Below are 16768 nucleotides of genomic sequence, written 5' to 3'. Positions count from 1 at the left end.
CAATGCTGTTTCCCCCCTGGTCCTCTCACCCTAATACAATGCTGACCCCCCCTCCTCCTTATATAATGCTGTTCCCCTGGCCCCTTCCCCCTAATACAATGCTGACCACCCCCTCCTCCTAATACAATGCTGTCCGTCCCCCTCCCTAATACAATGCTGATCCCCCCCTCCCTCCCCCTAATATAATGCTTTTCCCCAGGCCCCCTCTCCCTAATACAATTCTGACCACTCCCTTCCCCCTAATACAATGCTGTTCCAATCCCCTTAATACAATGCAGACCCCCCCTCCACCTAATACAATGCTTTTCCCCCCTTGCCCCCTCCCCCTAATACAATGCTGATCCCCCCTCCACCTAATACAATGCTGCTCCCCTTGCCTCCTCCCCCTATTACAGTGCTGATCCTCCTCCCCCAAATACAATGCTGATCCCCCCTGTACCTAATACAATGCTGTTGCCCCCTCCCCCTAATACAATACTGATCCCTTCCTCCCCTGCTAAACACCATTGTATTAGGGGGAGGGGGGACAGCATTGTATTAGGGGGAGGGGATGGATCAGGATTGTATTAGGGGGAGCGGAGGAGGGGATCAGCATTGTATTAGGGGGAGGGGGAATCAGCATTGTTTTGGGGGCCCTAATACAATGCTGATCCCTTCCCCTAATACAATGCTGATCCCCTCCTCCGCACTCCCTAATACAATGCTGCCTGCCCCCCCCCCTCAATTGTAATACACAAGGTCAAGGTCCCTCCTTCACGACTCTTACCTGTACACTACAGGGCAGCTCAGCGCGCCGCCGGTCACGGGTGTCTGTGTGGGAGCCTGGGAGGGAACTTCAGGGAAGGGATGCCGCCATGCTGTACAGCCAGCCAATGACTAGAGATCCGCCGACTGCCGCCGCGCATCCGCCGGATATGACATCATGCCGCTCACATCCGGCGGCTAGCTCGACTTTGCATACCCAGCGGGGTGGGCCAGCGGCCCGATTACAAAGGGGAGTAAAAACGTTCTTTCCGGCTATATCTCAAAGCGGCCCACCGGGAAATTTCCCAGTATCCCGGCAGGCCAGTCCAGCCCTGGCTGCGGACGTGGCCCACTGTGCAGGGTCTGCGGCCACCGTCCCCAAATTATCGGATAGTGAGGATAATTCCTCCACACCTTTGGCTGCGCACAAGAAGGCACTGGTGGACGCACTGATGGTATGTGTGCGTGAAACTTTAAAAATTGGCACTCACAAACCATCTTACGCTGCAAATGTGTTTCCTTATCCCTTATCTCACTTGAGAGCTGCTGGTCCTTTCAGGATAAAATTTTAGAATTTAAACTAATGCCCTTGTCCCTGAAGGTGATTATCTGTCATTGCCCACACAGCCAGTGCAACGGATCTGAAATCTATAGTTATCTTCCCCTTCTTCCTGTAGTGCTTCTGGGATGGATCAGGGTGATTCTGACTGGTTTGTTATGTTGGTAAATGTTAGTATTTTTATGGGGATATGCCCTTGGTGGTGCTGTTACTTTACAGCTTCCTCTCTTTGGTGTTGTTTGAATTGCTGAGCGTGGAGCACTCAGTATTGATATAGATAGAAGCTGTCTTCAAAGTCTGTGAGGCTGCTTAAGTAGTTAGAGTTGTCTTTGATTAGAGTAATCGTGTACTCTAGCACCTCCTGCACGCGCTCATCTGGGTATCCTTGTATACCAGTGAGGGTGACAGTCTTGTCTGGGCAGACCACCCATTCAGCAGCTTTGACACAGCAGATGGCCTGCAGTGATGGAGGGACAAAGCAGTAATAGTACTCTGTCAGGCAGAGTTTAACAATTGCTTTTGCACATACCATCAGGATATGGTTCTCCTCCACTGTCTGTGCAGTGAGCTCTGCACTGGCCATGCGCTTCATGAGAAGATGCTGCAAAAAAAAGTTGGTGGTTGGAGCAATTAGCCGGTAGCTGAGTTTCCTCATGATTAATGCCTCCATAGTCCACATTGTGGTGTTGGTGTAATGTCTGCGACAACCCAGAATTATCTGGTCCAATTCTTCACTATATGTCTCTGATGTTTTTAAGGCAAGTACCATTGAGGTAATGGCCATAATGTTGTAGGTGCGCCTCTCCACCCTGAGGTTAAGTAGGAGCCTGTCCAGGTAGTTTATGGCCAGGCACAGGGACTCCAAGCTCAGGGAGTGCTTTGAGTGGGATTTGATAAGGCAGCGCACCATTTTTCTTCGGTCTTCTTCATCCAGTTCTGTACGACTAAGACAGTTCGCAGGTAGGAAGTAGAGTTCAACACTCCTCTTGCAAGCATAGTTTTCGTTTCCATATTCCATTACATACTGCAGGTCTCTTCTCAGGCTATGGAGGTTATATTGTCCCACACAAGGGTTCATTGAGCAGATAGGTGATTCATAAGGCTTCAGCTTTTTGAAAGTAGGTTTAACAGAAGGGGAACTAAACTGGCTAAATGTCCCTCGGTCGTCCATCTTTCTTTTGCTTGGCTGAGTGAACTCCTCTAGTTCAGATGTGAGCTCCTCTTCATCGAAATAGCTTATAGGACTGTTAGGCTGTGAGCTGCTAGAGGTGCTAGAGGTATCGGGCTGAACAGATGTGTCTTTATCGGAATAGGTCACTCGAGGTTTCAGCTGAAGTGTTCCAAACAGAAGGGATTCCTCTTCATCAGAATAGCTTACAGGACTGTTAAGCTGTGAGCTACTGGAAGAATCAGACCTACAAGATGTGTCTCCATTGGCAAAGGTCACTCGAGGTTTCGGCTGAAGTTTTAAAAGCGGAAAGGTCACCTCTCCATCGGAAAAGATTTCGGAACTGTTCAGCTCTGAGCTTCTGGTTCCATCAGACTGAACAGATTTGTCTTCAAAGGAAAAAGTCACTGTAGTGCTCAGCTGAGATGTTTCAAGCTGAAAGGACTCATCTTCATCAGAATAGCTTACTGGGCTTGTAAGTTGCAAGCTACTAGAAGAATCAGACCTACCAGATGTGTCTCCATTGGCAAAGGTCACTCGAGGTGTCGGCTGAAGTTTCAAAAGCGGAAAGGTCACCTCTCCATCAGAAAAGATTTCAGAACTGTTCAGCTCTGGGCTTCTGGTTCCATCAGACTGAACAGATTTGTCTTTATCGGAATAGGTCGCTCGAGGTTTCAGCTGAAGTGTTCCAAGCGGAAGGGACTCCTCTTCATCAGAAAAGCTTACAGGACTGTTAAGCTGTGAGCTACTGGAAGAATCAGACCTACCAGATGTGTCTCCATTGGCAAAGGTCACTCGAGGTTTCGGCTGAAGTTTTAAAAGCGGAAAGGTCACCTCTCCATCGGAAAAGATTTCAGAACTGTTCAGCTCTGAGCTTCTGGTTCCATCAGACTGAACAGATTTGTCTTCAAAGGAATAGGTCATTGTAGTGCTTAGCTGAGATGTTTCAAGCTGAAAGGACTCATCTTCATCAGAATAGCTTACAGGGCTTGTAAGTTGCAAGCTACTAGAAGAATCAGACCTACCAGATGTGTCTCCATTGGCAAAGGTCACTCGAGGTGTCGGCTGAAGTTTCAAAAGCGGAAAGGTCACCTCTCCATCAGAAAAGATTTCAGAACTGTTCAGCTCTGGGCTTCTGGTTCCATCAGACTGAACAGATTTGTCTTTATCGGAATAGGTCGCTCGAGGTTTCAGCTGAAGTGTTCCAAGCGGAAGGGACTCCTCTTCATCAGAAAAGCTTACAGGACTGTTAAGCTGTGAGCTACTGGAAGAATCAGACCTACCAGATGTGTCTCCATTGGCAAAGGTCACTCGAGGTTTCGGCTGAAGTTTTAAAAGCGGAAAGGTCACCTCTCCATCGGAAAAGATTTCAGAACTGTTCAGCTCTGAGCTTCTGGCTCCATCAGACTGAACAGATTTGTCTTCAAAGGAATAGGTCATTGTAGTGCTTAGCTGAGATGTTTCAAGCTCTGACCCCTCTTCATCGGAATAGTTTAAAGGACTGTTTAGCTGAGGGCTACTGGCTCCATCAGACTGAACAGATGTGTCTTCTTCGGTATTGGTAATAGGAGTGTTCAGCTGAGGTGTTTCCAGCTGAAGGGACTCCTCTGGTTTGCCATTAGTGTCAGTTGGCCTGGCAGCAGAGTTTTCTCCACTAGGCACAATAGGCACATCATGGCAGAGAGAGACATCAGACTGATATCTCTGTTGTTTTCCAGCCACTAAAGGCTTAGATGTAAATTTTGCCTGTGACTTTGGATGATGAGCTGTCTCATCAACACGGGTGCGTTTTATTCTACAACAGTTTCCCATTTTGGAAATCACAAAAAAATCGCAATAAAACCAACTCAACAAGGTTAAGAACTAACAGTGTGCTGCTACTCCTTCGCCTCTCACTGCTGGTTTGATCCGTTGACTCAGCTGCAGGTCTATTTATAGTCTCAGACTCACCAACTGTCACCGCTTGCTTGTTGCCATGGTGACAGTAAACAATGGTACCTTTGCAGTCAGGCAGTTTTAAGGCTCCCTTTACTATGGGACAGCGGCAGTTAGGGAGTTTCAAGGCTCCCTTGAGTGAGAGGGTTATGGGTTTCAGGCCCCCCTTTCTCTTCAGGGGATCCCTAAAGTGTTATCAGGTTTCAAGACTCCCCATACACCTGTAATAACACGAGGAGCCTTCTAGAAGGGTTAGCTGATTGGTGGGATGAATTTTCTAGGGGTCACATGACTTCCTGGACAGTTCTGGAATGTTTTGGGGGGCTATTTAAAGGGGGTTCAGACCCCAAGAGTTTACTCACCTCAGGAGGAATCTCTGTGCTGCTCCTCTCCCTCCCGCTCCAATTTTTGTCATGGCCTGATATTACGTGGTTGGGTCACATTATAAAAGGGGGACTTTTGTGTTGTATTAGTTTCCAGCTTGAGTTTTGATGACTGAGCTGATATGGTAATTTAGGGTTATGAGTTATATTTATGGGATGGTTTAAACTTCCTATAAAATGTATGGCTTGAGTCGTAGTGGCTGAGCCATTGTTTAAGTGATAACAATTTAAACTTCAAATAATATTGTATTAATTTAGAATTTTTAATAAAGTGTTTTTATTAAAAGCAATAAAAAAATGGCCGCGGCCCAAGTTTACTTCCAGAAGGTTGTTTTTGGTGTTTATTAATTTAGTTAAAATACCAATAAAACTCCAATACTGTATTCTCTGATGGTTTATCTGTATACTGGTGACATTTTTAAAAAGCCAAGGTGCTTTCTCTTATAGCGATTTCCTTATGAGGTCTGTGAATGGAAGCTAAATTTCTGTAATTTGTGATAGAATTAAGAAGCATTAGAAGTTTTTTTTTTTTTTTTGCTGCCTAACATTTGGGAAACTTTTCTCGTGTGCGGTGGAGTCACTGGAGCAGAAAATAAGGAAAAATCTCTCCAATGGGGACACAGGTATCAATAAAAACACAGCAAAAGCTCTAACCCATTCTGATTCTATCCAAAGATTCTAACCCTGTTAAAGTGTAACTCCAAAAAGATATAATAAACAATGCCAAGTAATGCCGTTACAAGGTTTATTTTAAATGCAGCCAGAGTTAAAGTGAACATGACATTGCTAAAGTAACAGCAATGCTTACCTGCAGCACCTTGTGGTATCTGTAGCCCCACGCTTTATCATTCTATGCCAATGAATGTTAGAGCTTTAATGGGCAGAGACGCTGGCATTTGACAGATGTAATGACAGCGGGTGGATGGGGCTTGATCTCAACTTGGTCCTAGAAGCCAGGAGACCTTTTCTTTTTAACCACTTCAGGACCAGGCCTGTTTCTGACACTTGTTGTTTACAAGTTAAAATCAGTATTTTTTACTAGAAAATTACTTAGAACCCCCAAACACGTTTTTTTTGGCAAGAGACCCTAGAGATTAAAATGGAGATGGTTGCAATACTTTGTCACACTGTATTTGCGCACCGGTCTTACAAACGCATTTTTTTTTTAAAAAAATGCACTTCTTTTAATTAAAAAATAGGAAAACAGAAAAGTTAGCCCAATTTTTGTTTATGTTGCACCGAGTAAATTGATATCCAACAGGTCATGCTTCAAAATTGCGCACGCTCGTGGAATGGCGACAAACATTGGTACTTAAAAATCTCCTAATTTGCGACGTTTTAAAAATTTCTACGGGTTACCAGTTTAGAGTTTCAGAGGAGGTCTAGGGCTACAATTATTGCTCTCTCTCTCTAACGTTTGCAGCGATACCTCACATGTATGTTTAAACACTGTGTACATATGTGGGCGCGACTTGCATTTGCGTTCGCTTCTGCACGCAAGCTCGGAGGGACAGGGCGCTTTCAATTTCTTTTTTCCTATTTATTTTACCTTTTTGTTTTTATTGTTTACACTGTCCCATTTTTTTTTATCACTTTTTCTTATTACAAGGAATGTAAATATCCCTTGTATAAGAAATAAGCAGGACAGGTCCTCTTTAATGTGAGATCTGGGGTCAAAAGGACCTCACATCTACACTTAAAAGCAAAAAAACAAGGGAGAGTTCCGATGATCTTAGTTAACCGAAATAATTAAGTCCAGTAAATTTGATTAAAACTGATATGATAGAGGATGTTAGAAATAACCATCTGTCAAATGTTATATAACGTGGACTGTATTTGAAATGATGTAATGGAATATCTTCAGTGTTCCTTTTGAATAAATAAATTAAATTTAAAAAAAAAAAAAAAAAAAAAAAGCAAAAAAATAAAATTTTCATTTTTTAAGTCAAACTTATGACGTCGCTCTGGTCCTCCAAAGTCATAGAGTCGAGTGGGGGCCCTCATTCGACTTCCTGCCTTGGACCCGAGAGGACCGGATTGTTTTCATAACTACTGACGGCTCCGGTAAGGGGGCACCTCTCCCGCCGCCCATAAAAGTGATCCCACGGCGAATCCGCCACTGGGGCCACTTTTATGTGAAAGAGGACCGCTGGCCGCGTAGAGAAATACCAGGGTTATGGCACCTATCTGCTGCCATAACCCTGGTATTTAATGTCAAAGTAGCAACATAAATATGTGGCGGGCGGTCTGGAAGTGGTTAAAGTGAACCTGTGCCCAGATTACGTGCTCAAAAATATTTACATATTCTGAACTAGCAGTTAAAGTACATTATAAATAGGTCATCCTTTATCTTTGTATCTATAGACATTGTGGAGTATATTGTAAATATCTTTTGGAATAGAAGCTGTGAAATCTCAGCTGTTTTCTATGGTGGTCAGAATGTTGGCAGCTTGCCAGCCTTCTCATGCCAACAACCTGCAGATATTTCTACCATATTAAGGCACTTGTTGACCAGGCCTTTTTCTGACATTTGTTTACAAGTTTAAATCAGTATTGTTTGCTAAAAAATTACTTCGAACCCCCAGATATATATATATATATATATATATATATATATATATATATATATATTTTTTTTTTTAGCAGAGACCCTAGAAAATAAAATGGCGGTCGTTGCAATTTTTATGTCACACGGTTTTTCCAGCAGAAGTTTTTCAAACACAATTTATTTGGAGAAAATACACTTAAACCACTTCCCGCAAACCGACGTACCATGGTTGTACCGGGGTGATTCCGTGCAGCTGCAGCCATCAACCCGGTACCATTTTGTTAAAGCCGGCGGTCGGCTTTCAGGAGATAACAGCCGATGCGGCGCAGCAGCCACTTGGCCATTATGCCAGCGAGCTGGAGGGGACGTCCCCCCTTCTGCCACCTTCAGCGGCTCTGCCAGGGTCTCCAGTCTCACCGGGGAAGACCCGAGCAACCAGCCGGCATGACCGCCGGCTGGTTGGAGTCCCGAACAAAGTTGTATTCGGCTTCCATCTGGCCTGTGATCATGTAACCCGGAAGCGACGCCACAACCTAACTTACGGTTTACTCAGCTACCAATGGCGCCTGATTTAAAAAGAATTTCACTATTCAAAAATGTTGATTTCCGAATTTTTTATACATGGAAGTGCAGTGGAGGGGTCTGCTAAAATTACAATTTAAATAAAATAAATAGGAAAAAAAAAATGTAAAGTGCCCCTGTCACTGTGAGCTTGAGCACGAAAGAAAAAGCATACATAAGCCTAATGAAACCCAAATGAATTTGAAACGTTGTTCAAATCACACATGTGAGGTATCGCCACGATCACCAGAGCGAGAGCAATAATTTTAGCAAAATGCCTCCACTTTAACTCTAAACTGGTAACCGTTAAAAATTTGAAAACGTCCCCTATGGAGATTTTTAGTTATCGTAGATTGTCGCCATTCCACGAGTGTGCGCAATTTTAAACCGTAACAGGTTAGGTATCTATTTTACTCGGCTTGACATAATCTTTCACAATATACAAAACAATTGGGCTAACCTTACTTATTTTTTTTTAAATGCAGTGAAATGTTGTATTTTATTTTAAAAAAAAAAGACCACTGCACGAAAAGGACAAGCTAGTCTTTACATATATATATATATATATATATATATATATATATATATATATATATATATATATATATATATATATTGGGGGTTCTGAGTAATTTTGTAGCAAAAAATACTGATTTTACCTTGTAAACAACGTGTCAGAAATAATAGGCTTGGTCCTTAAGTGGTTAATGAATTCAAAAAACAAAAACAAACATGGTATAAACCCCAATTTTTTTGAATAATAAGAAAGATGCTGTTGCGCCAAGTAAATAAATACCTAATATGTAATGCTTTAAATTTGCACATGCACGTGGAAGGGCGATAAACTACGGTACTTAAAAAAAAGATGATGCTTTAAAAAGGTCTACAGGTTACCAGTTTAGAGTTGGAGAGAAGGTCTAGTGCTAAAATGATTGCTTTCACTCAGACATTTACAGCAATATCTCACATGTTGTTTGAACACAGTTTACATATGTGGGCGTGACCTATGTAAGCGTTCACTGCGCACAAGCACATGCGGATGCTTTACATTTTTTATATTTTTTTCCACTTTTTATTTTTTCACTTTTATTAATTTTGCAAGAAATATAAACATCTCTTGCGATAGAAATACTGCATGATTGGCTCTCTTTATGGAGAAATCAGTATGACCCCAAATCTCTCGTCTACCTTTAAAAGCAAAATAAAAAATGTTGGCAGTTAGTTCACCTCTTCAATAACCTGTTGCCGACCGCCCGCCGCAGATGTACTGCGGCAAGGTGGCTCGGCTGCGTGAGCCGACGTAACTGTGTGTCGGCCACGCACAGGGCTAGGGGGGAGGGGGGGGGGGCGAGTGCCCGCCGTCCCCGAGATGTTCTGATTGGTTTCAGAACCAATGATTCAGAGCCAATGATTTTTCGCCTGGACCTGGTGATTGATTCTGACCAATTGCAGATTGTCCTGTGCCTGTGTATTGTGAACATAGGCACAGGAAATGATTTCGGGTTCCAGCGTGAGAAGAGAGAACATCTACCATGAGTACACAAGCACTACACTGACACCAGTACACATAGGCACACATTTAACCCCCTGATCATTCCCTAGTTAACCCTTTCACTCCCTGTCACAGTGTACACGATATACAGTATACAGATAATTTACTGATCACTTGTGACTTCACTTAAGTGTGAGAGACAGTTAGTGGTAGTTAGAGGCAGTCCCAGATAGGTTTAGGGTCCCCGCCATATATCCCCTAATAAAGATTTAACCCCCTGATCACCCCCAGTTAACCCTTTCATTGCCGTGTCACTATTATAGTGTACAGATCTTTTTTCTGATCACTGTATTAGTGTAGGTGACATTAGTTAGCGGCAATACAGGATAGCGCGTCAGATTGCCCACAGCATATTTAGTAATACATTTTAACTCTTTGATTGCCAGTGACACACACACTAAACAACTCCATTACTAGTATAGTGTCTGATGAATATCTTTGATCTGATCAGAACTATACTAGCGTCCCCGATAGTTTAGTATAGTGTTCCCAAAATGCAGCATTAGCAGGATCAGCCCCAACACCAGCGTTTAGCCCCCTCCCCCAAGAAGTGCAGAATCAGCAATTTACTGTCACTTCCAATACACAGCACACTAAACTGCAGCGTTAGCAGAGCCTGGCCTGATCTCTGCTAGCACTAGCAGTTACATTTCTTGGTAGCAGATCAAACAGTCCTTGACAACCAGGTGCTTTTTTTTTTTTTTTTTTTTTTTTACCTGTGAGTCTAACTAGGTGCCTATAAATGTATTGGCCAAAATGTCCAAACAGAGGTACACTAGTGAAGAGGCCTATACGATGCTGAGCATGACAGATAAAAACGATGGAGAAGCCTCACTGTCAGAATCAGGCTCAGTATTCGAGCCTGTAGACAGCAGTGGGACCCTGACAGATAGCTCTGGCGACAGAGTAGTGGTCCCTGCTAAGGTCAGGCATACCCCGTTCTGTTGCTGAGGTGCAACAACCGCAATGTTGTTGTATGGAGCAGAGTGTCGGTACTAGTGCCGCTCGACCTTCTGGTGAACTAGCAAGCACCAATGGCCTGGTACATCCTGGTCATAGTCAAACCAGCACTGCAGTAACACTTGGTGACGGGGCGAGTCCCATAAGTACAGTTCAAGCTAATGCGTTAGCTAGCACAAGTAGTGTCCCGCAGCCACCAATAATTCGAAGACAGGCCCATAGAGCCCATAGTGTCCTTCCTGATGTGCTTGCAAATCCTGAGTGGGAGCCCACCACTTCTGCAGCGCCCGTAGTCCCCCCCCCCCATTTACTGGCCAACCCAGAATTCAGGTGGAAACAGCCTATTTTACTCCCCTTGGTTTTTATGAGCTGTTTTTCATGGGAAAGATCTGTACAGATCTTTTGTGGACCAAAGCAATTTATAAGCCGATCAATCCTTCCCTGTAAACCCAAATTTGACCCTTGCCAGAGAATTTGCATTGAAACGTATCACTGTTTCCAAATTTAAATCTTTCTGGGCCTATCCCTCCTCATAGGCATTACTAAAAAGCGTGAGTTGCGATCATTTTAGTCCATTGACTCAATTCATCATATGCCCGTGTTCTCTGCTGCCATGGCCAGGACTAGACATGAGCAATACTTGCAGGTCATGCACTTCAGTGACAATGAACTCTATCATCCTCAGGGTGATCCAGGATATAACTGGCTCCACAAAATTTGGCCCCTTGTAAATCACTTCAACCAGAAGTTTGCAGCCTTAGGTCACTTCATTCCAGCTTATTCTGTATAGAGCAGGATAGAATGGAGTGGCTGCGAGGATTGGAGTATTACCACACCTACAGCAACCAAACTAGAATGTATTCTGAGCAAAATGCCTTCTACATTTCCTGACTGGGGGGTCTTTGATACCTATATACCCAGCCATCCCAAGTCTTGGATGATTGCCACCACTTATGCAGTAACAGAGTACATGAAATTGGGGTGCCACCTTTGGATGTAGAGAAATTCTAAGGATGTACAGGGGTGCTGAATCACGCAGAATCAATCATTCTATTGAGTCTTAGGCTGGCCATACACTATACAATTTTCTTGTTCAACTTTCCTTTAGATTTACCAAAACCATGTAATATAGGGTCAAACCTAAACACTTTCAATTTGTATGCAATCAGGCAGGCCCTTGCACTACATAGTTAAAGGTAAATCTAAAGGAAATTGAATAAGAAAATTGTATAGTGTATGGCCACCCTTACTGAGGTTATACAGCCCTGCTGAAGGGGGAGTGCAGAAACATGTTGTTTTAGGTCGTTCTCACAAGGTTTGATTGAAGTATTTTCTTGCTCTACACACCTTTGTATGGCACCAACTGCTTTTCTTATGTTTTTGGACCATGAAAAGGGAGTGGGGGGGGTCACTGTGCCATAAAAAGATCATCCGCTCTGAAGCGATTTGCCATGATTACCTGAACGGGTCACATGCAATATTTGATATTAAAAACAGAAGATCTACTACCTCTTACACAAGTACATAGTTTGTATTCAGTCTGGTATGGAGAAATGGTGGGTCACGTTATATTTCAGGGTGCCCCTTATGATGGAAATGGTTGGGGAATCTTAGATTTCAGGTTGTTGGGTACAGGTGTGGATGGAAGAGGGAGTCACAGTTTGCAGGGTGATGCTTATGAAAGATTATGGGGGTGATCAGTACTAGGAGGAGCAGGAGTCACGGACTGCCTAGAATTTAGGATGGAGACGGAGACTCAGGTTTCAAGATGATCAACGGTGATATCCTGAGTGCCTTGTGACATCACCTGAGGTCCAGGTGGGCATTTCACTGTTTATTACAATGAGAAAGACTCTTGTCCTCACAATAAACCAAACCGATCATTTCTGCTAAAGAGTAATTTATTTGAACTTTCTACCTAGGATTACCTATACCCTCAGATATTGCATCATATCAACCCCACTGTCTCCCCTATCTGTAATAGATATCATCAGACTGAGATAGGCACCTTTTTATCACATGGTGTGGAGTTGTCCTTAAATCCCAAACTGCGGAACCGCAATGATCACCTTGAGCTAGAGCAGTTCTCAACTCCGGTCCTCAGGACCCACAAACAGGCCAGATTTGTAAGATAACTGAAATACATCACAGGTGATATAATTTGCAGCTCCGTGATTGCAGTATTCCAGTCTGCTTCTCCCCAAGGTAATACTTAAAATCTGGCCTGTTAGTGGGTCCTAAGGACTGGGGTTGAGAACCACTGAGCTAGAGGAAGCAAGTTCAAGCAAAAGAATCCATTGATCTGCATTAGTTCCCCTATGGCTCCTCTTCTGTTTAGAAGAGACCACCCACAAACATGCAGATGGTAAGCGGCAGGCTGCCGGTGGACACAAGCTAAGTGGCTCACCCGTGGGTGGCCTCAGCTGAGTCACTCAGCTTGCATTAGCCTGCAGCTTCCAAATACAAGGGGGAATGTAGGTTGTGAACTGGACTGGCACATTACAACCCTGGATGAGAACTCCTCACTCATTGACAATGCTTACTCGCCCACATCATCGTAGTAAGCAAATGTATCACGTAGCCACAATCACTGACCTTTCCATACAGTGATTTGGAGAAATGTTCAATGACAGGGGAGGTCTCCACTCTGCTGTCACCACTCTCACACCTGTACACAGCACTGCCTCCGACTCCAAAGAGCTCACCCTAAGGACTTCTGGGAGTTGTAAGATTGTCACATTAAGAACAACTTCCTTGAAAAGCCAAGAAAAAAAAAACATATTTGAGTCAAAAAAATTTAATAAAAAGGGCTTACACTGGTACAAAATGTTTTCATAGAACGTTGTAATACATTATAAAAGTAGTCACAGCATTTCAACAAATACACCAAACGGCAAGGAGTATCCCGAACCAGAACAAAATACTAAAATAATTTAACATCTATTAATAATATATTCTGCAAAAGTAGCCATAAACCATTTTTTTGTTTATTAAAAGAAATTTCAAGTCCTAAAGCAAACCATGCATTAAGCAATTTTCTTTCCTACAACTGCAGGAAAAGATTCCTGCTAATTGCTTGATTCAGTGTTGGTGAGGGAATCTCTCCGACATTTCCCAGCGGTCAGAATACAATGATCACTGCCAGGCAGCTACAGCCGCTGATAGTGATAAAAAAAAAAAAAAAAAAAAAAAAACGGCTGGAAGTACTGAAGTCAGTTGATAGATGAATCAAAATCGGTCCGTCCCTGCTGAACTGGCCAAATTTCGATCCACCTATGGCCAGCTTAAGAAAACTTGCACCAACAAACAGTTCAGTGTATATAGGGGTGCAAAAATCTCAATATTTTCGCCATGCACCACCACCTGTCCTAGGTCCATCAGCGCAGCACTTCTTGCCAATGCGTGCCCTTGCTGGGTATAAGGTGATTGAAGGACCTAGAACTTTCCCACAATTAGCTGTAAGCAAACTGTAAAAGAAAGGAACCACCCTAAAAAAAGGAAGGAAGGGAGGGAGTGGTAATATGGCTGGACAAATGAGGAAGATAAGGTTTTAGAAGGATGAGAAACCGCACACAAGTGTGAACCTTCTTTGTTGAAATATTTTTTAAAAGTACATATTCATCATTTACAGTGTATAGACTGTATTAAATGGACTGGATTGGATGTATTTATAGTTGAGAAAACCTGTTGGGGAAAAAGAAAATGTCTAAAAAGGAATACCTGCAAAAGAGTACTTACCTATCCACACGCTGAACGCTCACATCAGAATACTGCTTTGTTTAAAGGATTTTTGCAAGTAATAAAATGTGCATTTAGTTTTTTTTTTTTTTTTGTTCTAGGGCCTGGAAAGCATTGCACCCCCAATCAGCAGATCACGAGCGCAATGCAGGGCTCCTGCTAGCTGTAAGTGTAAGCTGTCTGGCTGGACATCATACACTGACAAGAAGACTTAATGAGCTACCAGAGCGCTTAACAGCTCCGTGGTAATACATTTGGCACTTTTCCACTGCAGGTACCGGCTCGGCTCTACTCTGCCCTGCTTGGCCCGGTTTGCTTTTCCACTGCTGGTACCGCATGGTATGGTGTTGGAACGGTTCGGTACGGTATGGTTTGCTTTTCCACTAAATTAGTACTAAAGTAAGTGGGTGGGATAACAACGATTCTCTGACCAATCAGTGGCTAGTAGTGGCTGCATGCAAAGGATTGTGGGATATGGTACCGGTATGGTACCTCTTGGAACCACAATCAAGGTGGTACTGTTTGCCGTACCGTTCGGTTCCATGTAGTGGAAAAGCGCCACCGTACCGAACCGTTCCTACACCGTACCATGCGGTACCAGCAGTGGAAAAGCACAAAAGCGAGCCGAACCGTTCGGTTCCATGCAGTGGAAAAGCGCCAATTGAGAACTACAAGCTGACAGCCAGAAAAGAGGTCAGTACTTCTAGATCAGGGTTTTTCATGGAACCCTAGGGTTCCTCCAGAGTTTGCTAGGGGTTCCTTGACAAGTGAGAAATTTCTGCCTCTCCGATAAGTTCCCACTGACACCAGTGATCTTTTTAGCTATCTGTAGGGGGGTAATTCTTCTCAATAACCTCAAGTGTAAGGATCATTCTTCCCACTGACCTTCACACATCTGGAGTTGTAGCTATAGTCATTTTAAGCAGGGGTTCCCTGAAACCGGGAAGGTTTTTTAAGGGTTCCTCTGTGTTGGAAAGGTTGAGAAAGGCTGTTCTAGATCATCCGTGATGATCTAGAAGGGTAAGAAAGGCTGTTCCAGAACTCCATGAATGAATGACGCAGCCGTACTGCCGTCACACAGAGGCAGCGGATCTTCGAGTGGCTCCAGGAGTGAAAACATGGTACATGTTCCTGAAGGTGAACTTATCCAATAAGTCTTGGTTCACATTTCTGCGATGCGGGAATGCTGTGAATATACAGCCTGTTCCCACATCCGCACCCCTGGCAATTCACACTGCCATATGTGATACAATGGGGGTGTCAAATAACAGTTAACGACACCCCCAGTTGAGATCGCATATCGCAGTGCGATCTGCAAGTTCGCACAGAATCGGATCGCACTAGTGTGAACCACCATGCGATCCGATTCTGCTGTGGATTAAAAAAAGGGTCCTGTGCGTGTTTTAGTGTGATTGCGGTGCCAATTCAGCCATACAAAATGTATGGCTGAAATTTGCACCACACAGAGATTGCATGTAATTTAGGAGCAGTGCACTAACGCTAGGCTCATATCTCAGCTTGTACTTGCAAGGGTACAGCAGCCTATTCATTTGAATAGGCTGTACCTACATTATCCACATTTCCACACTTTTATTTGTTTAAATGCAGCCACATGGAGCTGTAGGAAGCTTTTGCACTATGCAGTTTCATGCACCCGAAAAAGTGCTGCATTTTCTGATTTGTGTGGGTGCCATTGAGAATAAATAGCACCCCTGTGCATCTGGAAAAGAGCAGCGTGTTTTGACTACAGAAATGTGTACAGTTTACACGCTGTCCCGCACCCATAATAATATGTATGTAGCCTAAAAGAAACCTCTGCTAAAGTCTGCTGGGAAACAGACACTTCAAGGAGTGCTGAACTCCTGGGTATCCCACACCACTCAATGGTACCTCCTGCTAAACTCCACATCACTGTATTTACGTACATGTGGGTGGTAGAAGGAACCACTGAGTCCTTTTTATAAAGCCCCCCCATCCCTCCGTGCTCATGCGCAGAAGCAAACGCATAGGTAAGTTGTGCCTGCAAATGTAAACGGTGTTCAAACCACACATGTGTGGTATCGCCGCGATCGTTAGAGCGACAGCAATAATTCTAACACTAGACCTCCTCTGTAACTCTAACCCGGTGACCATTAAAACATTTTAAATTGGTGGCCTATGGAGATTTTTAAGTACCGTGGTTTGTCGCCGTTCCGCAAGCGTGCACAATTTTTAAGCATGCTGTTAGATATATATATATATATAAATGGATTTTTGTAAGAACTTACCGTAAAATCCTTTTCTCTTAAGCTCATTGACAGACGTAGTCTTCTTGATTCTCAAGAGCTGGGTTATGTTGTCTCCGCAGGAGTAGGACTAGGCAGAATGACAAAACGTTCTGGCTCCACCCTAGGGGGCAGTCCCTGAGGGTATATCCTCCCTCTCTCTGCTACAGGGAATCAGTTCTGTTTAAAGCAGTACAGAGAAATTAACCCAACCCAACTCAATGATAGAGGGGCGGGTACTACGTCTGTCAATGAGCTTAAGAGAAAAGGATTTTACGGTAAGTTCTTACAAAAATCCATTTTTCTCTATCGCTCATTGACAGACGTAGTCTTCTTGATTCTCAAGAGCTGGGACA

At 43.6% G+C, this 16768-nt stretch overlaps 1 protein-coding gene and 1 long non-coding RNA gene across 2 annotated transcripts in view; one reads left to right on the top strand and one right to left on the bottom strand.

The window, feature by feature from the left end:
• Positions 1-16768, top strand: part of LOC309565207 — a 1884446-nt gene that overhangs the window by 1605824 nt on the left and 261854 nt on the right. The window lies entirely within an intron of this gene.
• LOC309565503 (uncharacterized protein) lies at positions 1566-4283 on the bottom strand (the record flags this gene model as incomplete). Its single annotated transcript, XM_082270473.1, has 4 exons — positions 1566-2384; positions 2802-3149; positions 3267-3536; positions 3885-4283. 4 exons carry the CDS (start codon positions 4281-4283, stop codon positions 1566-1568), a joined length of 1836 nt encoding a protein of 611 aa, XP_082126599.1.

This window comes from Pelophylax lessonae, assembly GCF_965119305.1.
Source record: "Pelophylax lessonae genome assembly, chromosome: 10".
Classification (NCBI taxonomy): Eukaryota; Metazoa; Chordata; class Amphibia; order Anura; family Ranidae; genus Pelophylax; species Pelophylax lessonae.
This window is presented reverse-complemented; position numbering and strand designations above follow the sequence as displayed.